General features: G+C 43.0%; 1 protein-coding gene across 1 annotated transcript in view; it reads left to right on the forward strand.

Moving 5' to 3' along the window:
* Positions 1-21,977, forward strand: part of DUSP16 (dual specificity phosphatase 16) — a 94,097-nt gene that overhangs the window by 59,270 nt on the left and 12,850 nt on the right. Inside the window, exons 5-6 of the mRNA XM_070790064.1 lie at positions 2,317-2,480; positions 20,033-20,192. Of these exons, the coding sequence (XP_070646165.1) occupies positions 2,317-2,480; positions 20,033-20,192 (324 nt within the window). The remainder of the gene's footprint in view (positions 1-2,316; positions 2,481-20,032; positions 20,193-21,977) is intronic.

The following is a 21,977-nucleotide window of genomic DNA, read 5'->3' on the forward strand; positions in this document are numbered from 1 at the left end:
GTATGTGGTTTGTACACTGTGTGTGTGTGTGTGTGTGTGTGTGTGTGGTTTGTATGCCCTGTGTGTGTATGTGGTTTGTACACTGTGTGTGTGTGTGTGGTTTGTATGCCTTGTATGTTTGTGGTTTGTATGCTCTTGTGTGTATGTGTAGTTTGTATGGCCTGTGTGTGTGGTTTGTATGCCCTGTATGTGGTTTGTATGCTCTTGTGTGTATGTGGGGTTTGTATTCTGTTTGTGTGCGTGTGTGGTTTGTATGTCCTGTGTGTGGTTTGTATGCTCTTATGTGTATGTATAGTTCGTATGCCCTGTGTGTGTGGTTTGTATGCCCTGTGTGTATGTGTGGTTTGTATGCTGTTTGTGTGTGTGTGTGTGTGGTTTGTATGCCCTGTGTGTGGTTTGTATGCCCTGTGTGTGTATGTGTCTGGTTTGTATGCCCTGTGTGTGTATGTGTCTGGTTTGTATGCCCTGTGTGTGTGTGTGTGTGTGTGTGTGGTTTGTATGCCCTGTGCGTGTATGTGTCTGGTTTGTGTGCCCTGTGTGTGTACATGCCCGGGATAGGCTGGTGGTGGTGAGAGAACAGCATGTACAGTTGACATTGAGTTTTGTGTGGCTGGAAAGATATTTGGAAAGGGCAAGACATGAAATCCTCTGAGCAGGTGCAGACGCTGAGGACCCCGTTGATTCCACAAAGGAAGTGGGGTTTCTGTAATGGAACCTCCTACTCTGTCTCCCATGTTCCCATAAGAACTTTACAAGCAAACTGCTTATGAGTAAAAACAGTCCAGACCCCTGGGTTGGAGGCTCGGGATGGACACTTACATTTTGCAAGTGGACTGGTTATTGTCACTAACTTGCTGCCATCCAGCTGGCTGCACTGTGCATGCCACGCTAAGCACAGATGATGCACACGGGTGTCCAGAGGGTCCTGCTGACACTGCCCTGAACAACACAGGGGATAAAAAAGGTGATACTCTCCTTCTGCAGGTGCGGGTGTCAGCTCCCTGCACTGGTGTAGCGGATGAGGGTGTGTTTCATATGTATCCAGAAGGGAGGGAAAGGTGTGTAGAATGTAGCTCAAGGAGATGGAGGTAAATATTTAATGAGATTTTCAGGTCCCTTTTAAGGCTTGATTAAAGAGGTAAGAGTGGGACTGCTCTATCTTCTCAACAAGTGAATTGTTTTTTAATTTAATAGTGTTAAAAATGGACACACTGCTATATTTAAAATGCATCACCAACAAGGACCTACTGTATAGCACAGGGAACACTGCTCAATGTCATGTGGCAGCCAGGATGGGAGGGGAGTTTGGGGGAGAATATATACGTGTGTACATATGGCTGAGTGCCTTTGCTGGCTACCTGAAATTATCACAACATTGTTAATCTGCTATACTCTTGTACAAAATAAAAATTTTTAAATATACACACACAGACATTCACATATTCTGAGTCTCTTTGGTTCCTGAGTTTGTACATAGTGAGGGCTGGATAGGGAGGGATTTATCTGAAAATGTATCAAAATGTATTCAGTTCCTGGGTTCGGATTTGCATCACAAGGAATATTTAGATTGGAAAAACCAGTGAAGACCTTATTCATCTTTTCTCTTCCCAGAGAAGGTGAGCGTCTTAGCCAATGGGTTTCTCGTCATTAACAGTAGCAAGATTGTGACCTAATAAAGGTCATGGAGTGGGTCATTATAAGGACAGGACTAGAAAAAACTGAATTCTTCGGAGTCCAGGAATCTTGCCCCAGGGCCTCCGTTTGTACCCTGAGCAGTTAGGGTCTGTCGGCCCTTGTTTATAATGAGTGCCCAGCAAAGGAACAGGAGACCCTGGAATCAACGAGTAATTATGAAACCCTCGATATAGAGAATATTTGTAAGAGTAAAGGGTGTATGTGGTATCTTTGAAATTAAAAATTTATATAGTAGGAAGATTTTAAAAAGTTCATTCTGAAAGAAGCTTAAGTTGATCCACTGTGTTTTGAAGAAATAACACCTGGTCTCCATTGAGGATTTGTTATAGCCCCATTTTACTTCTGTTTGGTTATGTGCTGCTTACTTTCCATCCTCTTTACGTTGCACAGAAAAGGACGGGGGACTTTCAGGGCCTGGGTGCCTTTCAAGGCCCTGCAAGCCAGGGCTGTTGCAGGCCTGTACCCCAGAGCAAGCAGCTGTAGCCAGGGATCCGTGTACGGCAGGATCCACTTGCATTTGTGGGATTTGCTTTTTCTTTTCAGACAGCTTTATTTGACTGGTTACCAGAAGGCTGATTTTCATCTCTGTGCCCAGCGTAACTTTACCATGTCTATCCTTAGGTGGGTTTGCCGAGTTCTCCCGCTGTTTCCCTGGCCTCTGTGAAGGAAAGTCCACCCTAGTCCCCACCTGCATCTCTCAGCCTTGCTTACCTGTTGCCAACATCGGGCCAACCCGAATTCTGCCCAATCTCTATCTTGGCTGCCAGCGAGATGTCCTCAACAAGGTGGGTGCTTTGAAAATATCCTTCATTGCAGGATTTCTTGACAGTAGCCGGAGAGGCACCGGTGGGCCATCCTTTCAGACACAAATGTTCTCAAAGCAACTCCCCAGCCAGCAGCCCAGCAGCCTTACCTCTTCCCCGGTGCTGTCGGCTGTGATGTTCTGTTTGCCGTCGGAGACCTAAGCCATTGTCAGATGTGCTGTTCTTACAGGTCCAAGAGAGCTGTGACAAGACAGGGATTTTCAGAAGTTTCGCCCCATTTTCTTAGATGTTCTGTTACAGTAACTGGCACACACAGGAAGCCTAATACCATCTAGATTATTTCACACTTAGAAATGTGTGCCTTTGCTGCATCAACTAGAAAAGAACTCAGAGTGGCTTGGATTGAGGAAGAGTTCATGATGACTTTCCCCTTCCAGAGGGGCAGGGGAGGGGGTCAAAAGATGGTGAGGATCAGCGCTAAGAGGATGCAGTGCAGACGCCCTGCCTGAGGTTCCTTGAAGCAGTTTGGTGGAGTCAGAAGAGGGAAGAACGTGAATCCTGGATGTAAAGGATGTGGGCCGTCCTGAGCCAGGTGTGCCCAACAGAGGAGCCTTGTTGATTGGCGGAGGCCGTTGTATTTAATGGCACACACATAACAGCAGTAGAACTAAGGTCTGTCTGTCTCACAGTTTATATGCTCTTATCCAGTGTTGCTAGAACACAGGCCCCTAATTGCCTGGAAACTGATCTGTCCCTAAACCTCTTATTTGGTGGTGGTTTAGTCGCTAAGTCCTGTCCAACTCTTGTGATCCTATGGACTGTAGCCCGCCAGGCTCCTCTGTCCATGGAATTTTTCCAGGCAAGAATGCTGGAATGGGTTGCCATTTTGTTCTCCAGGGGAATCTTCCCAACCCAGGGATTGAACCTCTGTCTCCTACATTGCAAGCAGATTCTTTACCGACTGAGCTACCAGGGAGGCCCTAAATGTCTTATTTATACCACCTCTAATTGAAAAAGCAGTCAGATCTTAATTCAGCTGCTGCTGATTTACAAGTGCTGCTTTCTTATGTGAAAAGAAATTTCTCCTTGAGTAGCTGAAAGAATTGGACTGGCTATAAAAATAAACTTCCAGGTGGGCTTGCTTTAGCACGTGGAAAGCAAAAACATCCTATCATTGGGCAGGAAGGAGGCATTCTTTTCACTACTTTTTTTTTTTTGCTCTTAAAACCACTACATCTTCAAAATTTTGCCTGGATATCGTTGTTAATATGTCTGCTCTTACTATGAGGCATTTGAAATTTGATAGTGCATAGCTGCACTGAGCCTTTCTGGTGGGGTCATGATGTCTTTGAGCATGTGATTCTTATTAGTCCTCTTTGAGAAATAAGCAAACTATGGCACAGCGTGCATGCTAAGTCACTTCAGTTGTGTCCTACTCTTTGCGGCCCCATGGTCTGTAGCCAACCAGGCTTCTCTGTCCATGGGATTCTCCCGGCAAGAATACTGGAGTGGGTTGCCATTTCCTACTCCAGGGGATCTTCCCAACCCTGCATCTCTTATGTCCAATACATTGGCAGGTTCTTTACCACTAGTGCCCCCTGGGAAGCCCTTTGTCACAGCAAGCAAAATTAATTTCCTACAGTCAGACACATCCCTAGGGCAAAGCTGGAGATGCTTTATGTAATCCTCAGATCAGAAAATAAAATAAAATGAAGTAAAATTCCTAGTTATGGATCCTGTCCAGAATTGCCCTCTGTAAAACTTCACCAGTCAGCTGGCAGGCAGGTGATTTTACAAATAATTGCATTACGGGTCATTTTTGTTACTTTCAATATTCAATGAAATGGTACCTTGATTATGCTGCGTACCTTCTCCAGGTTTAACAGATGCATCAGTTAATGGCTGAGTGAGCACCCGCAGGGTGAGAGGAGTGAAACTGGAACCTGAAGTTGAGGTGGTGGGAGGGGGAGATAGTTTTCTATTTTTAATTGGCTTCTAAATGTCTGTATGGGAAACAGGATCCACCCATTGATGCCTTGAGAGGAAATGAAGACTGGGCTTATGGAAGCTGTGGTAAACAGCTTGAACAAGGTCGTTCTGCAAGACCCTGAGAAAGTGGCCTTAGAACCTACCTACATGCAGATGTGTGAGACATAAGGGTGTTCTCTAAATGGTGAATGGAAATGCCTATGTACGTAACCTCTGGATTCATAGTTGAGAAAACTCTTGGTGCTGGAGGCGATCTTACAGACCACTTAGCCTCCTTCATTCAGTAATGAGGAAACCGCTATTCCAGAAATGTTGCACGAATTCCACACCATCACCCTGTCAATGAGTTTTAGAACCAGACTTGCCTCTCTTTCTCAGGCAGCATAAACTCACCTTCCTGCTCCGCTCTCTGGTTTAAACTTTCCAGGAGAAATAGTGGCTAATTTCCAGAGCTCTCCAAAGATGGAGATTTTATCATCTTCTCTAATAGTGTATTCCTTTTTAGTCAAATTTAGAAGATGAAGTCTTTGAGAACAAACACCACAGAATCACTAATTTTATTAGTGTTCTTATTTATTTTTAACAGATTGCCACCAAAGTATCTTAAAAGCATGTCAGAAATTTTCTTAGGAGGGTGTTTAACATTTAAAATGCTAGGCTCAAAAAAAGAAAATAAAGTGCTATACTCTTTATGTTACTGCATTTAACCTTCATAATAGGATTTAGAGGCAGGTTGGCCCTGAGTTGTATGACTTGCTTACCCAAAATTCTGTGACTAGAACGTCATTGACTTCAGAGTTAGTCAGTGGCAGAGATCATTCTCAAACCTAATCTACTGTGGCTCTGAGTCCTGTGTTTATAGAACACCAGAAATCCTCATCTCCTGCAAAATGGAAATCTCCATAGCAGGCTGTTAACAAAGGACTGAGATTCTAATGGTCTATTGAATCTAATTGAAATTTGTTTCCCCTGCTTTTTGTACAGCATTGTCTATACCAGAACCATCCCACAGAAGTAGAATGCAAGCCACACATATAATCCAAAGTGTTGCAATAGCCTTTTTTTTAAGAAGTTAAAAAAAAAAAAAGGTGAAACTAATTTTTTAAATATATTTATCTATTTTTTATTTTATGACCGCACCACTTGACATGCAGGATCTCAGTTCCCCCGACCAGGGGTTGAACCCATGCCCCCTGCATTGGAAGCGCAGAGTCTTAACCACGCGACCACCAGGGAAGTCCCGTGAAATCAATTTTAATAACATTTATCACCCTATATCAAGAGTATTATTTTAACCTGCAATCAATATAAAACTTACTGGCACTTTACATATTTCGTTACTAGGTCTTGGAAGCCGCGTGTGTGTGCTGTGGTCACTGCTCCTCTTGCTGTGGATGAGCCACACGTGCCAGCTTCCCCCTCAGACCGCAGGGCCATACTGTCAGCCTGTGACCGTGTTCACTTCTGTCTCAGACGTGGCTCTTCTGTAGGAGGCTGTAGGCAGGCATCGGTAGCGAAAAGAGCACCCTTCCCCTCACACGTGTGCTTTGTTCCGACACTCTCCCCTGCTCTCTGGTCTTTGTACTGGAGTTCTAACAGGAATAGCAGTTGTACTAAAGCAGTTTGCAGGTGCCCAGTTCTTATCTGACTGACTGCGCTTGGAATCAGAGTCCTGTAGTTAAAATGTTCAAGACAAAAGTTCTTGATGTTTTCTCCTCCCTTATCAGTTAAAATTCCAGGTGGACTTCTGTTTCACCCTTACACACAGGGTGTGTGGTGGAGTTACCTACTGCACATTGTTCTTGAGCCTGAACCTGTTCAGCTTCTTCACCCGACTCAACTCTACCCCTCTTTCCCATTTTAAACAGGCTGCTGTCAGCCTTCTTTGGGCAGCCTCTTTTTTGTTAATATTTATTTGTTTATTTGGCTGCACCAGGCGTTAGTCACAGCATGCGGGATCTAGTTCCCTGACGAGGGATTGAACCCAGGGCCCCTCGCTTGGAGTCTTAGCCACCGGCCCACCAGGGAAGTCCCTGGGTAGCTTTTGTTTCAGCCTCCGACGTGCAGAGCTGGCTTCCTGTGCTGCCCTGCTGTTCTGCCATCACCGGGACTGCTGCCGCTTTCCCTGGTATTTCCACCTGAGAGTTAGGCAGGGGCCTGGATACCGTGTAGCCAAATACTGCTTTCCGGTTTCTCTGTGATCTAGGAAGACAAAGGGCCATGTCATCAAGGCAGTCAGTAAAAATGTTTATTCAGTGTCCAGTGTGTGTAAAACACCATATAGAGTGCAGGTTGGTTAGACAAGACTTGTCCATGAGTCAGTGATTCATGAGTCAGGTGACTTAGGGCTTGAGTGAGGGCTGGCTTTGCACGGGGTGGATTTGCGTCCCAGCTGGTTGGCCTCACCAGGCAGAGCACCTAAGCCAGGTGACGGAATCCGCTTCTGCACCAGCAAACTGAAATGCCTCCTGCCTCCTAATGTTCACGTGAGGCTCCAGTGACAAGGCATTATGCCAGGCTCTGATCACAGTTCCTGGTTTATAGGGGACTCTGTTATCGTCACCAGTGGGTGGAGTATACTAAGGTCTAGGGTGAGTGGTAGATACAGTGCGTATGGCTGGTTGAGGAGGGCTCGCTGGAGGAAGTAGGCCAATTCTGAAGGCAAAAGGAGTGGCGAATACAAACTTATTAAATTGACTTCAGAAAGAAAGATTACAGTCCCTTTAGGGTTGCAGTGCCTGCATGATTTAATGAGACCTCCGTCCTCAGCCTAAGTGAACATGGCAAACTTGACCAAATAGAGCAGTTTAATTAAGCTATATATTAAATCTATAGTCCATGTATTACTCCACAGTCTATGTCACAAGAGCACGGAGCCCAAGTTTAGAAATTAGTCTAACTATTGGGGAAAGTTTATTTCACAGTTTAAGAGAAAGAAACTTAAACAGGAAAAAAGTAGTAACTGCAAACCATAGTAGTAAAATGAAGATTTATTTTTTGACTCACAAAAAATTATTTTTGAACATTTTCTTAATTGTGTTTTGAAACTAGAATCTTTAAAAAAAATTATTAGGGGGTCATCTTTTCTGCTACATTCAATGTAATTTCCCTTTGTTGTTGTTCAGTCACTAAGTCATGTCCAGCTGTTTTTGTGACCTATGGATTGTAGCCTGCCAGGCCTCTTTGTCCTTGGGACTTCCCAGGCAAGAATACTGGAGTGGGTTGCTATTTCCTTCTCCAGGGGATCTCCCCCACCCAGGGGTCGAACCCACATCTCCTACATTGGCAGGCAGGTTCTTGACTACTGAGAAAACAGGGAAGCCTATAATTTCCCTACTGAAGGCCAATTAGGAGGAGGGACAGTTTGAATTAGTGAAAAATATACATTACAAGCTTTGGGGGTTGAGGTGTGGGCAACAACTTTATTGAGATATAATTCATACACTATATGATTCACAGGCTATTTTTTATTGAGATATAACTGACGTATAACATTATATTAGTTTCAACTATACAACATAATGATTAAATATTTGTATATACTGCTAAATGATCATAATAAATCTAGCTAACATACACCGCCATATATTGTTACACATTTCTTCACTCTCTTAACCACTTTCAAATATATAATACAGCATTATTATCTATATCTGTATGCTGTACAGTACTTCTCCATGACTTATTTATAACTGGAAGTTTGTACCTTTTGACCACCTTTCACCCTCCCCTCCACCGTCTCTGGTGGCCACCAGTCTCTTGTCTGTATCTGTGAATTCGATATTTGTTTGTTTTTTAGATTCTGCATGTAATGGAAACATATGGTGTATTTGTGTTTCTCTGTCTGATCTACTTAGCATAAAGCCCTCAAGGTTCATCTGTGCTGCCCAAATAGCAAGATTTCCTTCTGTTTTAAGGCTGGATAATATTCCATTGTATAATAATACCATGTCTTCTTTATCCCTTCATCTGTCAGTGGCCACTTGGGTTGTTTCCATGTCTTGACTTTTGTGAATTGTGCTGCAGTGAACACAGGGTTGCATATGTCTTTTGGAGTTAGTATTTTTGTTTCCTTCGGGTAAAGACTGAGAAGTGGAATTGCTGGATCATATGGTAGTTCTAGACGTCCCTGGTGGCTCAGATTGTAAGACAACCACCTGCAATGCAGGAGACCCAGATTTGATATCTGTGTCAGGAAAATCCCCTGAAGAAGGGAGGAATATCTACCCACTCCAGTATTCTTGTCTGGAGAATCCCACGGACAGAGGAGCCTGGTGGGCTACAGTCCATAGGGTTGAAAGAATCAGACATGACTGAGCGACTAAGCGCGTGGTAGTTCTATTTTTAATTTTTTAAGGAACCTCCATACCGTTTTCCATAGTAGCTACACCAGTTTATATTCCCACTAACTGTTTTAAAAGTAAGATTAGGTGGGACTTCCTTCCTAGTGGTCCAGTGGTTAAGACTGCGTACTTCCACTGCAAGGGGCCCAGGTTTGATCCCTGGTTGGGGAACCAAGATCCGGCATGTTGTGTGGTACAGCCAAAAAAAATTTTTTTTTTAATTAAAAAAATAAGAGAAAGTAAGGGAACTAACATTTAATGAGACTGTGTATTGTGCATAAGTCACTTCATCCTCATAATAGCTTTACAGAATAGTTGTCATCAGCTCTATTTTTCAGGTAAGGAAACTAAAGCTGAGGGAGGTCAGTGAGATCATTTGGATAATGAACAGTCCCGCGCTGAGCTGTGCTCTCAGTTTCCTGGGACTGTACCTGTGTGCTGGCAGAAGGGATGGTGGTAGAGGAAGTTTATTAAAGTTTGCTTCTAGTGGTTTCTATCTTCTCAGAGCAGTAGGAACCAAGATCATCCACGAGCAGAGAGAGAGGGCGAGGGAGGGCGTGTGGAGGGTGGAAGAGAAAGGGCAAGGGGTGGAACGGCGTCCAGAGAGGAGGCCAGGAGACTGAGGGAATACGGTGTCTGCCGATGCGTGGGACCCAAGGGGCCCCCTTGGCAGTGTGGCTGAGTGTTTCTCTCAGGCCCGTCCAGCTGCCCAGTGCAGATGCAGGCTCGGGGGTGAGACAGATTTATCCAGACTTATTGTGATCTTGCCGAGTGAGTGCAAAGAAGTGACAGAGGGACACCGGAATCGAGGGTGAGGGACTTCCCTGGCAGCCCAGCAGTTAGGACTCTGTGCTTCCACTGCAGGGGGCACCGGCGCCATCCCTGATCAGAGAACTTAAGATCCTGCACTTGGTGTGGCTAAAAAAAATATTAAAAAGTTGAGGTTGAAAGTGAGGGAGGGATTCTAACTGTCTCTTGAGCAGTGCAGGGGTTAATCCTCTTACTGTTTATGGCCAGCCCTCCCCATCTACAAGGTCTCTGCATCCTCCAGTTCAGCACTGGCGGATTCTCCAATACGGCAGTGCCTGCATGCAAGCTAAGTCACTTCAGTCATGTCTGACTCTTTGCACCCCCATGGACTGTAGCCTGCCAGGCTTCTCTGTCCATGGGATTCTCCAGGCAAGAATACTGGAGTGGAGATGCCCTCCTCCAGGGGATCTTCCCCACCCAGGATCGAACCCATGTCTCTTAGGTCTCCTGCATTGGCAGATGGGTTCTTTACCACTGAGCCACCTAGGGAGCCCAGTACTGTAGTACTTACTGTTGAAAAATATCCATGCATAAATGGACCTGCGCAGTTCAAACCTGAGTTGCTCAAGGGTCACCTGTGTCATGACTGACCACAGAATTTAAGTTGGGCCCAGAAGGAAAGATAGACGTTGTAAGGTGGAAGGACAGAGGAGAGATGGTAGGAGCAACAGATTGTAGGTCCTGAGGGGACTGAGGGACTCCAGCCATGGTGGTGGAGGAGAGTAAGCTGGAGGGAAGGAGGTGCAGTCCTGCAGTGGTGGGTTGTATGTGGTTGTGGTTACTGGTAACAGCAGAGACCAGACCAGGCCCCGGGGAGGGAGTGGTCAAGGTGAGGTGCTCAGAGAACTCAGAGGCCAGGGTGTCCGAAGGGTATCTGAAAGGCCAAGAAGACAGATTACGTTATCCGTAGGAAACATGTATTAGCTAACTGAGCACAAAGTTGAGCTAAATATTAAACAGAGTAAGATGACTGCTCTCTGGAAGCCTCTGTTTAACTAGGGGACAAAGGACTGTTGAGTTGTGTATGCTTTCCACAACACATGGAAACAAAACTGAGTGAATGACATAAATTCCTCATCAGTTCAGTTGCGTTTAGTCACTCAGTTGTGTCTGATTCTTTACGACTCATGGACTGCAGCACGCCAGGCTTCCCTGTCCATCACCAACTCCTGGAGCTTGCTCAAACTTATGTGCATAGAGTTGATGATGCCATCCAACCATCTCATCCTCTATTGTCCCCTTAGGAAGTCACATTCACCTGTGAGTAAAAATAATCATTAGTTTGTAATACGTACACACTCTTCACACTTGTGGTTCCATCCCAGTTCTGCTCTCAGGAACTGCGACATAAGACACACTCTTGGGCACTTACATGCCTGGCCATAAGTACAATCAGGAGAGAAGGGAACAGAACAGTCATGTGACTCCTCAGCTAACAGCAGCTGCTGACCCTCTGCTTGGCCGCCCAGGTGGAAACAGGTGGAAGCCCCCCTCCTGGCCACCGTGGGCCCTGGGCTGCAGTGAGCCCTGGGCAGCAATGGGCCCTGGGCTGCAGTGGGCCCTGGGCTGCAGTGGGCCCTGGGCAGCAGTGGGCCCTGGGCTGCAGTGAGCCCTGGGCTGCAGTGGGCCCTGGGCTGCAGTGGGCCCTGGGCAGCAGTGGGCCCTGAGCTGCAGCAGGCCCTGGGCTGTTGCAGGGCTACTTGCCCCATTTGAATAGTCTGCTCAGCAGGAGGCAATTGTGTTCTCAGACTGTTGTACAGAGGCCAATGTACTTCTTATTATAATGATGTATATTCATGAAAGTATCACATACATGAATGAAATATGAATGGGGGAAAAGAGTTGTTTGTCTATGCCCTGAGCTAAATGTTTTCAAAAGATTCAGGAAAAACAAATTGCTCTACGTATTTTTTCTGTCTTAAGAGATGGGGAAAGGCAGCTGTAAATCTAGAACATTCTGTCCTGATTTATTAGTTTACTAGTTCTTGCTCTTTAAAGAATGGAAACTATAAGTGGTAGATGCGTTTGGTTGTAATTTTCTAAAGAACTCCAGTCAGCTAAGCTATTGAAAAAACAAAAACAAACCCAAAACACCAAGGTCCTGCATCAGAAGTTAGTGAATTAGTGTACATTTATTTGCATTAAAATGTTTTACGTATGTGTGTAACATCTTTAGTGATTTCCTCCTTTAACTCAGTTTTACTCACGTAGTAACTGCCACTTTTTTTTTTCTCATTTTATTTTGCATTTAAGTTGTTATCACTTCATTTCAATACAGTAATGTCCCCTTCTCCCTTAGAAAGTGTTAGTCACTCAGTTGTGTCTGACTGTTTGTGACCCCATGGACTTTAGTCCACCAGGCTCCTCTATCCATGGAATTCTCCAAGCAGGAATACTGGAGTGGGTAGCCTATCCCTTCTCCAGGGGATCTTCCTGACCCAGGAATTGGACCTGGGTCTCCTGCATTGCAGGTGGATTCTTTACTGTCTGAGCCACCAGGGAAGTGTGTCTCTCTTATGTCAGTTATAAATAAAGCTACTACTTACATGCATCTTTTATGGCATACTGTCTTATACATGGAGAATATTGGTGAGATATAAACTATTGTGGGCTTGGATGACTGTTTCTTCCATGAGGTCAGAACTGCCCCCTTTTCATGTTTCAGCCATGCCCATTGGGCGCCCAGCAGCCTGCCTGAGGCCAGGAGATGTGCATGCCAGCAGCAGGGCCACGCTGTGATGCCCGTGGCTGCAACTGAGGCAACAGTTGGGAAAAAAGAGGCAAAGTGCAACTGATGAGTCTCCTTCGATAGCTTTCTAGTGTCCTGAGTTACTCCAAGAGTCTGTTCAGAAAGAACCATGCCCAGAGGGGTGTTCCTTTACTTTCTCACTGGTTACAGTTTAAAAGGGTAAAAAAGGATGAAACTATATTACTTCACTTGGTTAAACAATAAAAATATGTGTGTAGGCTAGTTACTTCACTTCATTGCTCCATCTTTGTTGTTTAGACGCTCAGTTGTGTCTGACTCTTTGTGAGCCCATGGACTGCAGCACGCCGGGCTTTCCTGTCCTTCACCATCTCCTGGAGCTTGCTCAAACTCCCGTCCATTGAATCGGTGACGCAATCCAACTATCTCATTCTCTATCGTCCCTTCTCCTCCTGCCTTCAATCTTTCCCAGCATTCGGGTCTTTTCTAATGAGTCAGCTCTTCATATCAGCTGGCCAAAGTATTGAAGCTTTAGCGTCAGCATTAGTCCATCTAATTTGCTTTAAAAAAAAACTTCAGTGGACTGCAGCAATAAAGAAGACATATTCTAAAGATGAATATATTTGGATTTGACTTTTGACACTGGACCACTTGGTAGCTGTGTAACTTTGGAAACATGTAAACTTGCTAAGTCTTGGTGTCTTCATTTTTAAAATGAGGATAATGATAGTACCCATGTCAAAGGGTGGTTGTGAGGATTCAGTGAGACAGTCCATTTGAAAGTTTAGTACCGGGGCTTCCCTGGTAGTCTAATGGTTAGGAATCTGCCTGCCAATGCTGGGAACCCAGATTCGATCCCCGGTACAGGAGTATCCCACATGCCGAGGAGCAGCTGAGCCTGTGCTCCACAACTACTGAGCCAGTGCTCTAGAGCCCGCAAGCCGCAACTGCTGAAGCCCATGTGCCTAGAACCTGTGCTTTGCAACAAGAGAAGCCACCACAGTGAGAAGCCCGCACACTGCAAGGAGGAGTAGCTCCTGCTCACCACATCTGGAGAAAGCCTGTGCAGCAACAAAGACCCAGGCAGCTGAAAATAAATAAATCAAAAAACTAAAAAAGTTTAGCACAGTACCAGGTACATAGTAGGCATTCAACATGTTGGATGTTGTTATATATCTACCATGCGCCATAATAGTATATTATTAATAGGCCTATAACAAAGGTGCCCTACAGATTTTTTTTTTTTTTTTTTTTTTAATTTAGGTTAAGTGGTCATTTCTGTAGAGTGTGAAAGTTGCTCAGTCATGTCTGACTCGTGACCCCATGGACTATACAGTCCGTGGAATTCTCCAGGCCAGAATACTGGAGTAGGTAGCCTTTCCCTTCTCCAGGAGATCTTCCCAACCCAGGGCTTGCACCTGCATTGCAGGTGGATTCTTTACCAGCTGAACCACAAGGGAAGTCCTGTGGGTGCTTGTCAGAAGTGCACGTGGTTCCCGTCTTTCTGTGGGGAAATCGTACGTGATGCTCGCTACGACTCGGTACACCTCAGAGTTGTCTTCGGTGAGCTCTGCCTGTGGTCTTGTGGTTGTATAGAGTGGGTGACATTGCCTACGTCAGCCTCTCTCCTCAGAAACGCCTGTGTCTTTACTGTTGGACTACTTTTCATTTAATAAAGCTTTGTAGTGCTGTTGACAGAAAGGAGAAGGATATGTAAAAAGATTCCTTTCTTTAAGGAGCATTGTTGAGAAAGGCCCAAAAGGCTTTTATCTCCAGCCCCTTGGTCGGGAACACTGGAGATCAGATGGTGGCAGAAAACCTTCAGTCATGTGCAGATGTCGCCATAGTAAACACTGAGATCGTCACAGCCCGACTGTTAGCCCCGCGGCAGCCCCTGAGACCTTCTGAACGTGAGGGTCAATCACTTTGAGCTCGCTTAGCTCCAAAAACTACTTCTTGACGTTGTTATCTCACAGTTGAGAGGGCTTCATACCTGATCTGGATTTGCTCAGTCTACCTTTTATGTAAAACAGAATATATTCATTGTGCCAAATGTGGTAAATGAAGGGATTAGGGAGTTAGCAGGAGGCTAAAAAAGGAAGAAAATGACCAAACAAAAAGATTTGTAGAGGGGGTAGCGTTCCTAGAAAAGAAGTGACCATGGTTGCTGAGAAGAGAATGATTTCAGGCTGAAAACATTTCCTGAGAGGCAGCAGCGGATGACTAAATGAAGTGTGTCATAGGCTTGACTGGAAAATGGCAGACAGGGATGATAGTTGAACAAACACATACCGACCACAACTACGTACCTGGTGCTAAAGGTAGAAAAACAAGCAAGGTTTAGTCCAAGATCTCAGTGCTTAATAGGATATATAAGAATTATCTGCTAGTGATAACACAGTATGCTCTGTATTTTACTAATAGCATGTCCAAAGTCCTTTGGACAAGCAGAGAACAGAATGGTTAATTATGCACCAATAGAAGGGTTCATAGGAAGGTTAAAGCAGAAAAGTGGTAGAGTCATCAGGAGGAATAGGGCCTTCTTGGAACTGGTGTGAACAACATTGAGGAAGGCTGGTGCACATGGTATGCTGGGTATTTGAAGGTTGTATGGGACAGGAGCGGGCAGTGAGACATGGTGAAAATGAGTGTGCATAAAACACACAGCCCCTGTTTAATGACAAGAAAGGATACTGTAGTTGTTGTTCAGTTCAGGTTTGGAGAGGAGAACACTGCAAATTTAAGAGATCTGTGGCAGCTTTTCTGCTCTCATGGTGTAGGCTGCTGGCTGAGCAGTGCCTGAGAATAGAGAGAAGGGGTGATGGGAGGCGTTGATGCTGCAAAGGTTTGACCACGTTTGGAGGGGAGTGGTGAGGAAGAGAAACGGGATGAAAGGATCCCATTTTTTAGCTCAAGTGTCTGGGTGGATATTATTACCAAACCCAGTTTTGGATTACAGAGAGGAAAGAAGAATTTGAAGCAGAGAAGGGAGAAAGAGAATGTGCTGTTTCTGAGTTTGAAAGTTTTGAGGGACATCTGAATAAAGATATCTAGGAAGCAGCTGGAAATATGGATCAAAAATTGAAGTGTGTGTGTGTGTTTATTTAAGAGTCATCAGCATGTAGAGACATGGAAATAGTCAGCCTTCAGAGAGAGTATTTAGAGCCAGGAGATGGCCCAGGACTGTATCTTAGAGAACAGTTGGGAAGGACTGTATCTTCCCAACATGTTCAGTGCGGGAAGAAAATGTTCATGTTGTGTGTGCATATGTTCTGAAGTCACGGTACAAAACAAACAAAAGTATTCTAGCATACTTCCAAATCTTGTAAATCAATGCACTTATTCATGCATTTTGGGGATTACATCTAACATGGTCATAATAAATTTACATAGTTGCCAAGGAGGGGGAAGTCATAGTAGACTGTCATGGTTTAATTTTGTATTCTTTGTTCCACTTCTCTAGTAACGAAGATAATAGACAGTTGACCGTATTAGTGATGTGTGATTTTTTAAACAGTCTTTTTGCCCTTAAAAAGTTCTGCTTTAAAGCCTCGATTTAAAAAAAAGTCTTGATAAATGTAAAGAAACTTAAATCATATCAAGCATCTTTTCCAGCCACAATGCTATAATATTAGAGATCAACTACAAGAAAAAGCTACAGAAAAACAAACATGTGGAGGCTAAACAATATGCTACTAAACAACCAATGGATCATTGAAAAAGTCAGAGAAAAGTAAAAAGAACCCAGAGAGAAGTGAAAATGAAAACAGCGATCCAAAACCTATGGAATACAACAAAAGCAGCTTTGAGAGAGAAATGTATAGTGACGCAAGCTACCTCAGGAAACAGAAAGTCTCAGATAGCGACCTCATGCCTAGAGAAAGTAGAACAAACAAAACCCAAAGTTAGTAGAAGGAAATAAAGCATAAGGATCAGAGAGGAAATAAATGAAAGTGAAAGTCGATCAGTCGTGTCTGACTCTTTGTGACCTTATGGGCTGTACAGTCCATGGAATTTTCTAGGCCAGAATACTGGAGTGGGTAGCCTTTCCCTTCTCCAGGGGTTCTTCCTAACCCAGGGATTGAACCCAGGTCTCCCTCATTGCAGGCGGATTCTTTACCGGCTGAGCCACACAGGAAGCCCAATAAATGAAATAGAGGCTAAAAAAACAGTAGAAAAGATGAATAAAAGCTGGTTCTTTGAAAAGATAAACAAAATTGATAAACCTTTAGCTAGACTCAATAAGAAAAAAAGGAAGCGAGTTCAAACCAATAAAATCAGAGGTGACAAAGGAGAAGTTACAACTGATGCCACAGAAATAAGAAGATCCTAAGAGACTAGTGTGAGCAACTATATGCCAGCGAAGTGGGCAACCTGAAAGAAATGGACCGATTCTTAGAAAGGTACAATCTCCCAAGACTGAACCAGAAAGAAATAGAAAATATAAACAAATCAACTACCAGTACTAAAAATTGAATCAGTAAAAACTCCCAACAAACAAAAGTGTAGGACCGGGTAACTTTATAGGTGAATTCTAACAAACATTTAGAGAAGAGTTAACACCTATCCTGAAACTATTTCAGAAACTACAGAGGAAGGAACGCTTCTGAACTCATTCTCTGTGTCCACCACCATCACCCTGATACCGAAACCAGACAAAGATATCACACACAAAAACTTATCACTGATGAACATGGATGCAAAAATCCTCAACAAAATACTAGCAAACCGACTCCAGCGATATATTAAAAGGTTCAGACAACATGATCAAGTGGGATTTATCCCAAGGATGCAAAGATTTTTCAGTGTCTGCAGATACCATATCTACCACATTCACCAACTGAAGAATAAAAATCACATGAGTATCTCATATACAGAAAAAGCTTTTGATAAAATTCAGCATCCGTTTATGGGTAAAAAAAAAAACTCTTCGGAAAGTAGGCATACAAAAACGTTGAAAAATGAAGTGAATTCCCTAGCAGTCTAGTGGTTGCTGCTGCTGCTAAGTCACATCAGTCGTGTCCGACTCTGTGCGACCCCACAGACGGCTGCCCACCAGGCTCCCCCGTCCCTGGGATCCTCCAGGCAAGAACACTGGAGTGGGTTGCCATTTCCTTCTCCGATGCATGAAAGTGAAAAGTGAAAGTGAAGTTGTTCAGTCATGTCCGACTCTAGCAACCCCATGGACTACAGCCTACCAGGCTCCTCTGTCCATGGGATTTTCCAGGCAAAAGTACTGGAGTGGGGCAATTCCATTTCAGGGGGCACAGGTTTGATCCCTAGTCAAGAAATGTGGGATCCACCCCCCACATGCCACAGCACAACCAAAAAAGGAGGGGGTGTTGAAAGTGGGCATAGAGGGACCATACCTCAACATAATAAAGGCCATATATGACCCCTGACATTATAGTCAACAGTGAAAGGCTGAAAGCATGTCCTCTAAGATCAGGAATAACACAAGAATGCCCAGTCTTGCCATTTTTATTCAACATTGTTTTGGAAGTCCTAGCCACAGAAATCAAAGAAGGCAAAAGGAATTCAAATAGGAAAATAAGTAAAACTGTCATTGTTTGCAGATGACATGATGCTATAGATAGAAAATCCTCAAGATGTTACTAGAAAACTACTAGAGCTCATCAATGAATTCAGTAAAGTTGCTGGATACAAAGTTACTATACAAACATAGGTTGCATTTCTATACTCTTAACAACAGAGTATCAGAAAGAGAAATTAAGGAAATAGTACCGCTAACCATTGCATTAAAAAGAATAAAAGACCCAGGAATAACCTACCTAAGCAGAGAAAAGACCTGTGTTCTGAAAACTGTAAGATCCTGATGAAAGAAATCACACAGCAAAAATGGAAAGATATACCATGTCTTTGGATTGGAAGAATCAGTATCGTTAAAATGAGCATACTACCCAAGGCAATCTATAGATGCAGTGCAATTCCTGTCAAATTACCAATGGCATTTTTCATAGAACTCGGACAAAAAAAAATTAAATTTGTATAGAGACACAGAAGACCCAGAAGAACCAAGACAATCTTGTGAAAGAAGAATGAAGCTGGAGGACTCGTACACCCTTACTTCAGACTATACTACAAATTTACAGTAATCAAAACGGTAGGGCACAAAAACAGATATGTACATCAGTGGAATGGGGTAGAAAGCCCAGAAGTAAACCCACACACTTATGGTCAATTAATCTGTGACCAAGGAGGCAAGAATATACAATGGAGAAAAGACAGTCTCTTCAATAAATGGTACTGGGAAAACTAGACAGCTTCATGTAAAAGAATGAAATCAGAATGTTTTCTAACACCATAAACAAAAATAACTCAAAATGGGTTAAAGAATTAAATTTAAGACTGAAAACCATAAAACTCCTAGAGGAAAACATAGGCAGAACAGACTTAGACATAAATTGTAGCAATACTTTTTTGGAACCATCTTCTAGAGTAATGGAAAATAAAAACAAACAAATGGGACCTAATTAAACTTTTAAAAGCTTCTGCACAGCAAAGGAAACCATAAACAAAATGAAAAGACAACCTACAGACTGGAGAAAATATTTGCAAATGATGCCACAGACGGGATTAATTTCTAAAATATACAAACAGCTCATATAGCTTAATATCAAAAAAGCAGCTCAATTAAAAAATGGGTATAAGACCTAAATAGACATTTCTCTAAAGAAGACGTGCAGATGGCCAGGAGGTATATGGAAAGATGTTCATATTGCTAATCATTAGAGAAACGCAAATCCAAACAACGAGGTATCACCTCACACCAGTCAGGATGGACAGCATTAAAGAGTCTACAAATAATACCTGCACTGTTGCTGAGAAGGTAAATTGTTACAGCCAGTATGGAGAACGGTATTGCAGTTCCTTAAAAAAACTAACCATATGATCCTGCAGCCCCACTCCCGGCATATATCTGGAGAAAAGTATAAATAGAAAAGATACATTCACCCTAATATTCACTGTAGCATTATTGACAATAGCCAAAACATGGAAGCAACCCAAGTGCCCTTCAACAAATGAGTGGATGAAGAAGATGTGATGTATATATATAATGCTTGTGTATATATATACATGTACATACACACAATGGAATACTACTCAACCATTAAAAAGAATGAAATAATGCTATTTTCAGCGATATGGATGGACCTAGGCATTATCATACTAAATGAAGTCAGAGAAAGACATATCATCTGATATCACTTATATGTAGAATCGAAGAAAAATGATACAGATGAACCTATATGCAAAACAGAAACAGACTCACAGATGAAGAAAACAACTTTTGGTTACCAGAAGCGAAAGCTGGGAGGGAGCAGATAGATGAGGAATTTGGGTTTAACATGTAAATATGTAAAATAGATAAACAACAAGGACCTGCTGTATAGCACAGGGAACTAAATTCAGTATTCTGTAATAAACTATAAAAAAAGAATATGTAATATGTATAACTGAATCCCTTTGCTGTACACTTGAAACTAACACAATGTTATAAATTAACTATACTTCAGTTTTTAAAAATTCTGCTTTAAACTTGTCTTCATGTGTCATTGTGCTAGGTTTTTGGATTTTACCAACTGAATGAAATCTAATCGCTTCAAGGAAACTAGTCATTTTAATCCTAATGTTAAGTTTTTCTCTTTAAAAGTGATCATACTATTACATTACATCACTTTAATTGTTCTTTCCTTCCCTAGGAGCTGATGCAACAGAATGGGATTGGTTATGTTTTAAATGCCAGCAATACCTGCCCCAAGCCTGACTTTATCCCCGAATCTCATTTCCTGAGAGTGCCTGTGAATGATAGCTTTTGTGAGAAAATTTTGCCGTGGTTGGACAAATCAGTGGATTTTATTGGTAAGTAGCTCAAGTGGTATTACAAATCCTTTGGGTTATAGTCTCGTGTATGAGTATACCCTTTCCTCCCCTTTTCTCTCATTAGAGAAAAGGAACCTACTTCACAGATTTTTTCAAAAGTCTGAAAACAGACATGATGCTGCTTGTCTCATTCAGTGGCCAGGTGACGTGTGTATGCTGTGCTGTCCCTAAGGGACTGGCCTTGTGACATCTTAGCTAACTCGAACATTCCCAGGGTTAAGCCTGGTGGGATCTTTGATTACAGATTTGCGAGTGTTTGAAAATGGGTTAAACTTTCTGGGATTAAACTTGCCACCCACTTCATCAGATCCTATAAAAGACTTTTGGAAACGCTGGTGGCATTCCTTAACTTGTTTCTGCCTTGCTGCTGTGCTTTCCCCAGAGAACAGCCCAGTCCTGTGGAAACTAATCCCATTACATTTAAAGTTTTTATGTCACAAGATCCCTAAGCCTCCGTCTGTGTGCCAGCAATTTCAAGTATTAATAGTATTGGGTCTAATGAAATTCCAACACACACACTCACATTCGTGTGATCGGTCCTTGGCGATGACTGTGACAGGGTCTGGTCTGGATGGTACTTTGTTCTGCTCACTGGGCCCGTCAGCCCTGGAGCCTCCCAATTCCCAGCTTCTGGCACTGCTATGACATTTTTGGTGCCTTGAAATCAGGTCTGCTGGTAGGAAATCAGTGACGTTTACTTGAAATGTGGTTTTGATGGAAAATGGCTAAACCAACGAGATGGGTTCGTAGCTCCTGGGCAGCATGACTAGGTGTGACTCTTGATGTCCATGTGAGGAGTTTTCGTTGGTTTTCCCCCTAGTCATGAGCTGGAGCACCCTCATCCATAATTAAATACTCTTAAATTGGTTACCGAAAGGTTTTTTTTAAAAAAAGAACTGATTCCTTTTAAACAATGTAACTATGTAAATTAAGCCCCTCACTCTATCCTTTCATCTGTGAGAGGAATTTTCTAGACAGCGCTTTTGGAACTTAGGGTAATTCTGAAACAGATCCCCCTTTTCTCAAGAGTTCAGATGGCCAAGACTTCTCCTCTTCCATAGGCATGCATCCTGTGAAACACCAGACAGTAAATGGCTTAGATAATTTGCATGAAAATCATAACAAACAAAACTCCTGTAATTAATTTTTCCCGCCATTCTACTTATAGGAAGTATTCAGCATATCATTCAGTGTTTGCCTCTTTGAAAGACGACAGTTATAGTTAATGTTCCCATTAAATGTCACATTGATCTGGAGATAATTGGCTCTGGTTTCAGCTAAAAGTACGGTTTCAGAGTCTAAATTCAGAAGAAACCTGATTCTGTTAAGTCATGACAGTGTCTAAGCTTTAGGAGGGTTGGTAGGAAAGAGAGAACTTTGCCTCCAGCTTACTTTTCTTCGACTTCATGGGAGCTATTGGCCGCTTTTAATTCATACAAAAGGAACTTTACTATGTTCCAAGTTGGTGAGATACATACCCAAATATATATTGTAATTGTATATCTGAAGATATTTTTACTCACCAGTAGTTCACTTGCTTGGCCCTATTTACTGTTAGGGTCACCACCCTTTTCCCACCCAGATCATCCAGTGCAATACCTCCAGCCCACTGTGGAATTCAGCCTGTGTTCACTGGAGGTGCTAGTCTCCTCCAGGCCATTTAAAGCCTTGGTTAGTCATGGCAGAGAATATAAAGATGTACCCTCGTACAGGACTTAGTAACTTACAGGCTCATACTTTTTATTATTCAGATTAAATTTCAGT

The sequence above is a fragment of the Bos indicus genome, chromosome 5 (assembly GCF_029378745.1).
Source record: "Bos indicus isolate NIAB-ARS_2022 breed Sahiwal x Tharparkar chromosome 5, NIAB-ARS_B.indTharparkar_mat_pri_1.0, whole genome shotgun sequence".
NCBI lineage: Eukaryota > Metazoa > Chordata > Mammalia > Artiodactyla > Bovidae > Bos > Bos indicus.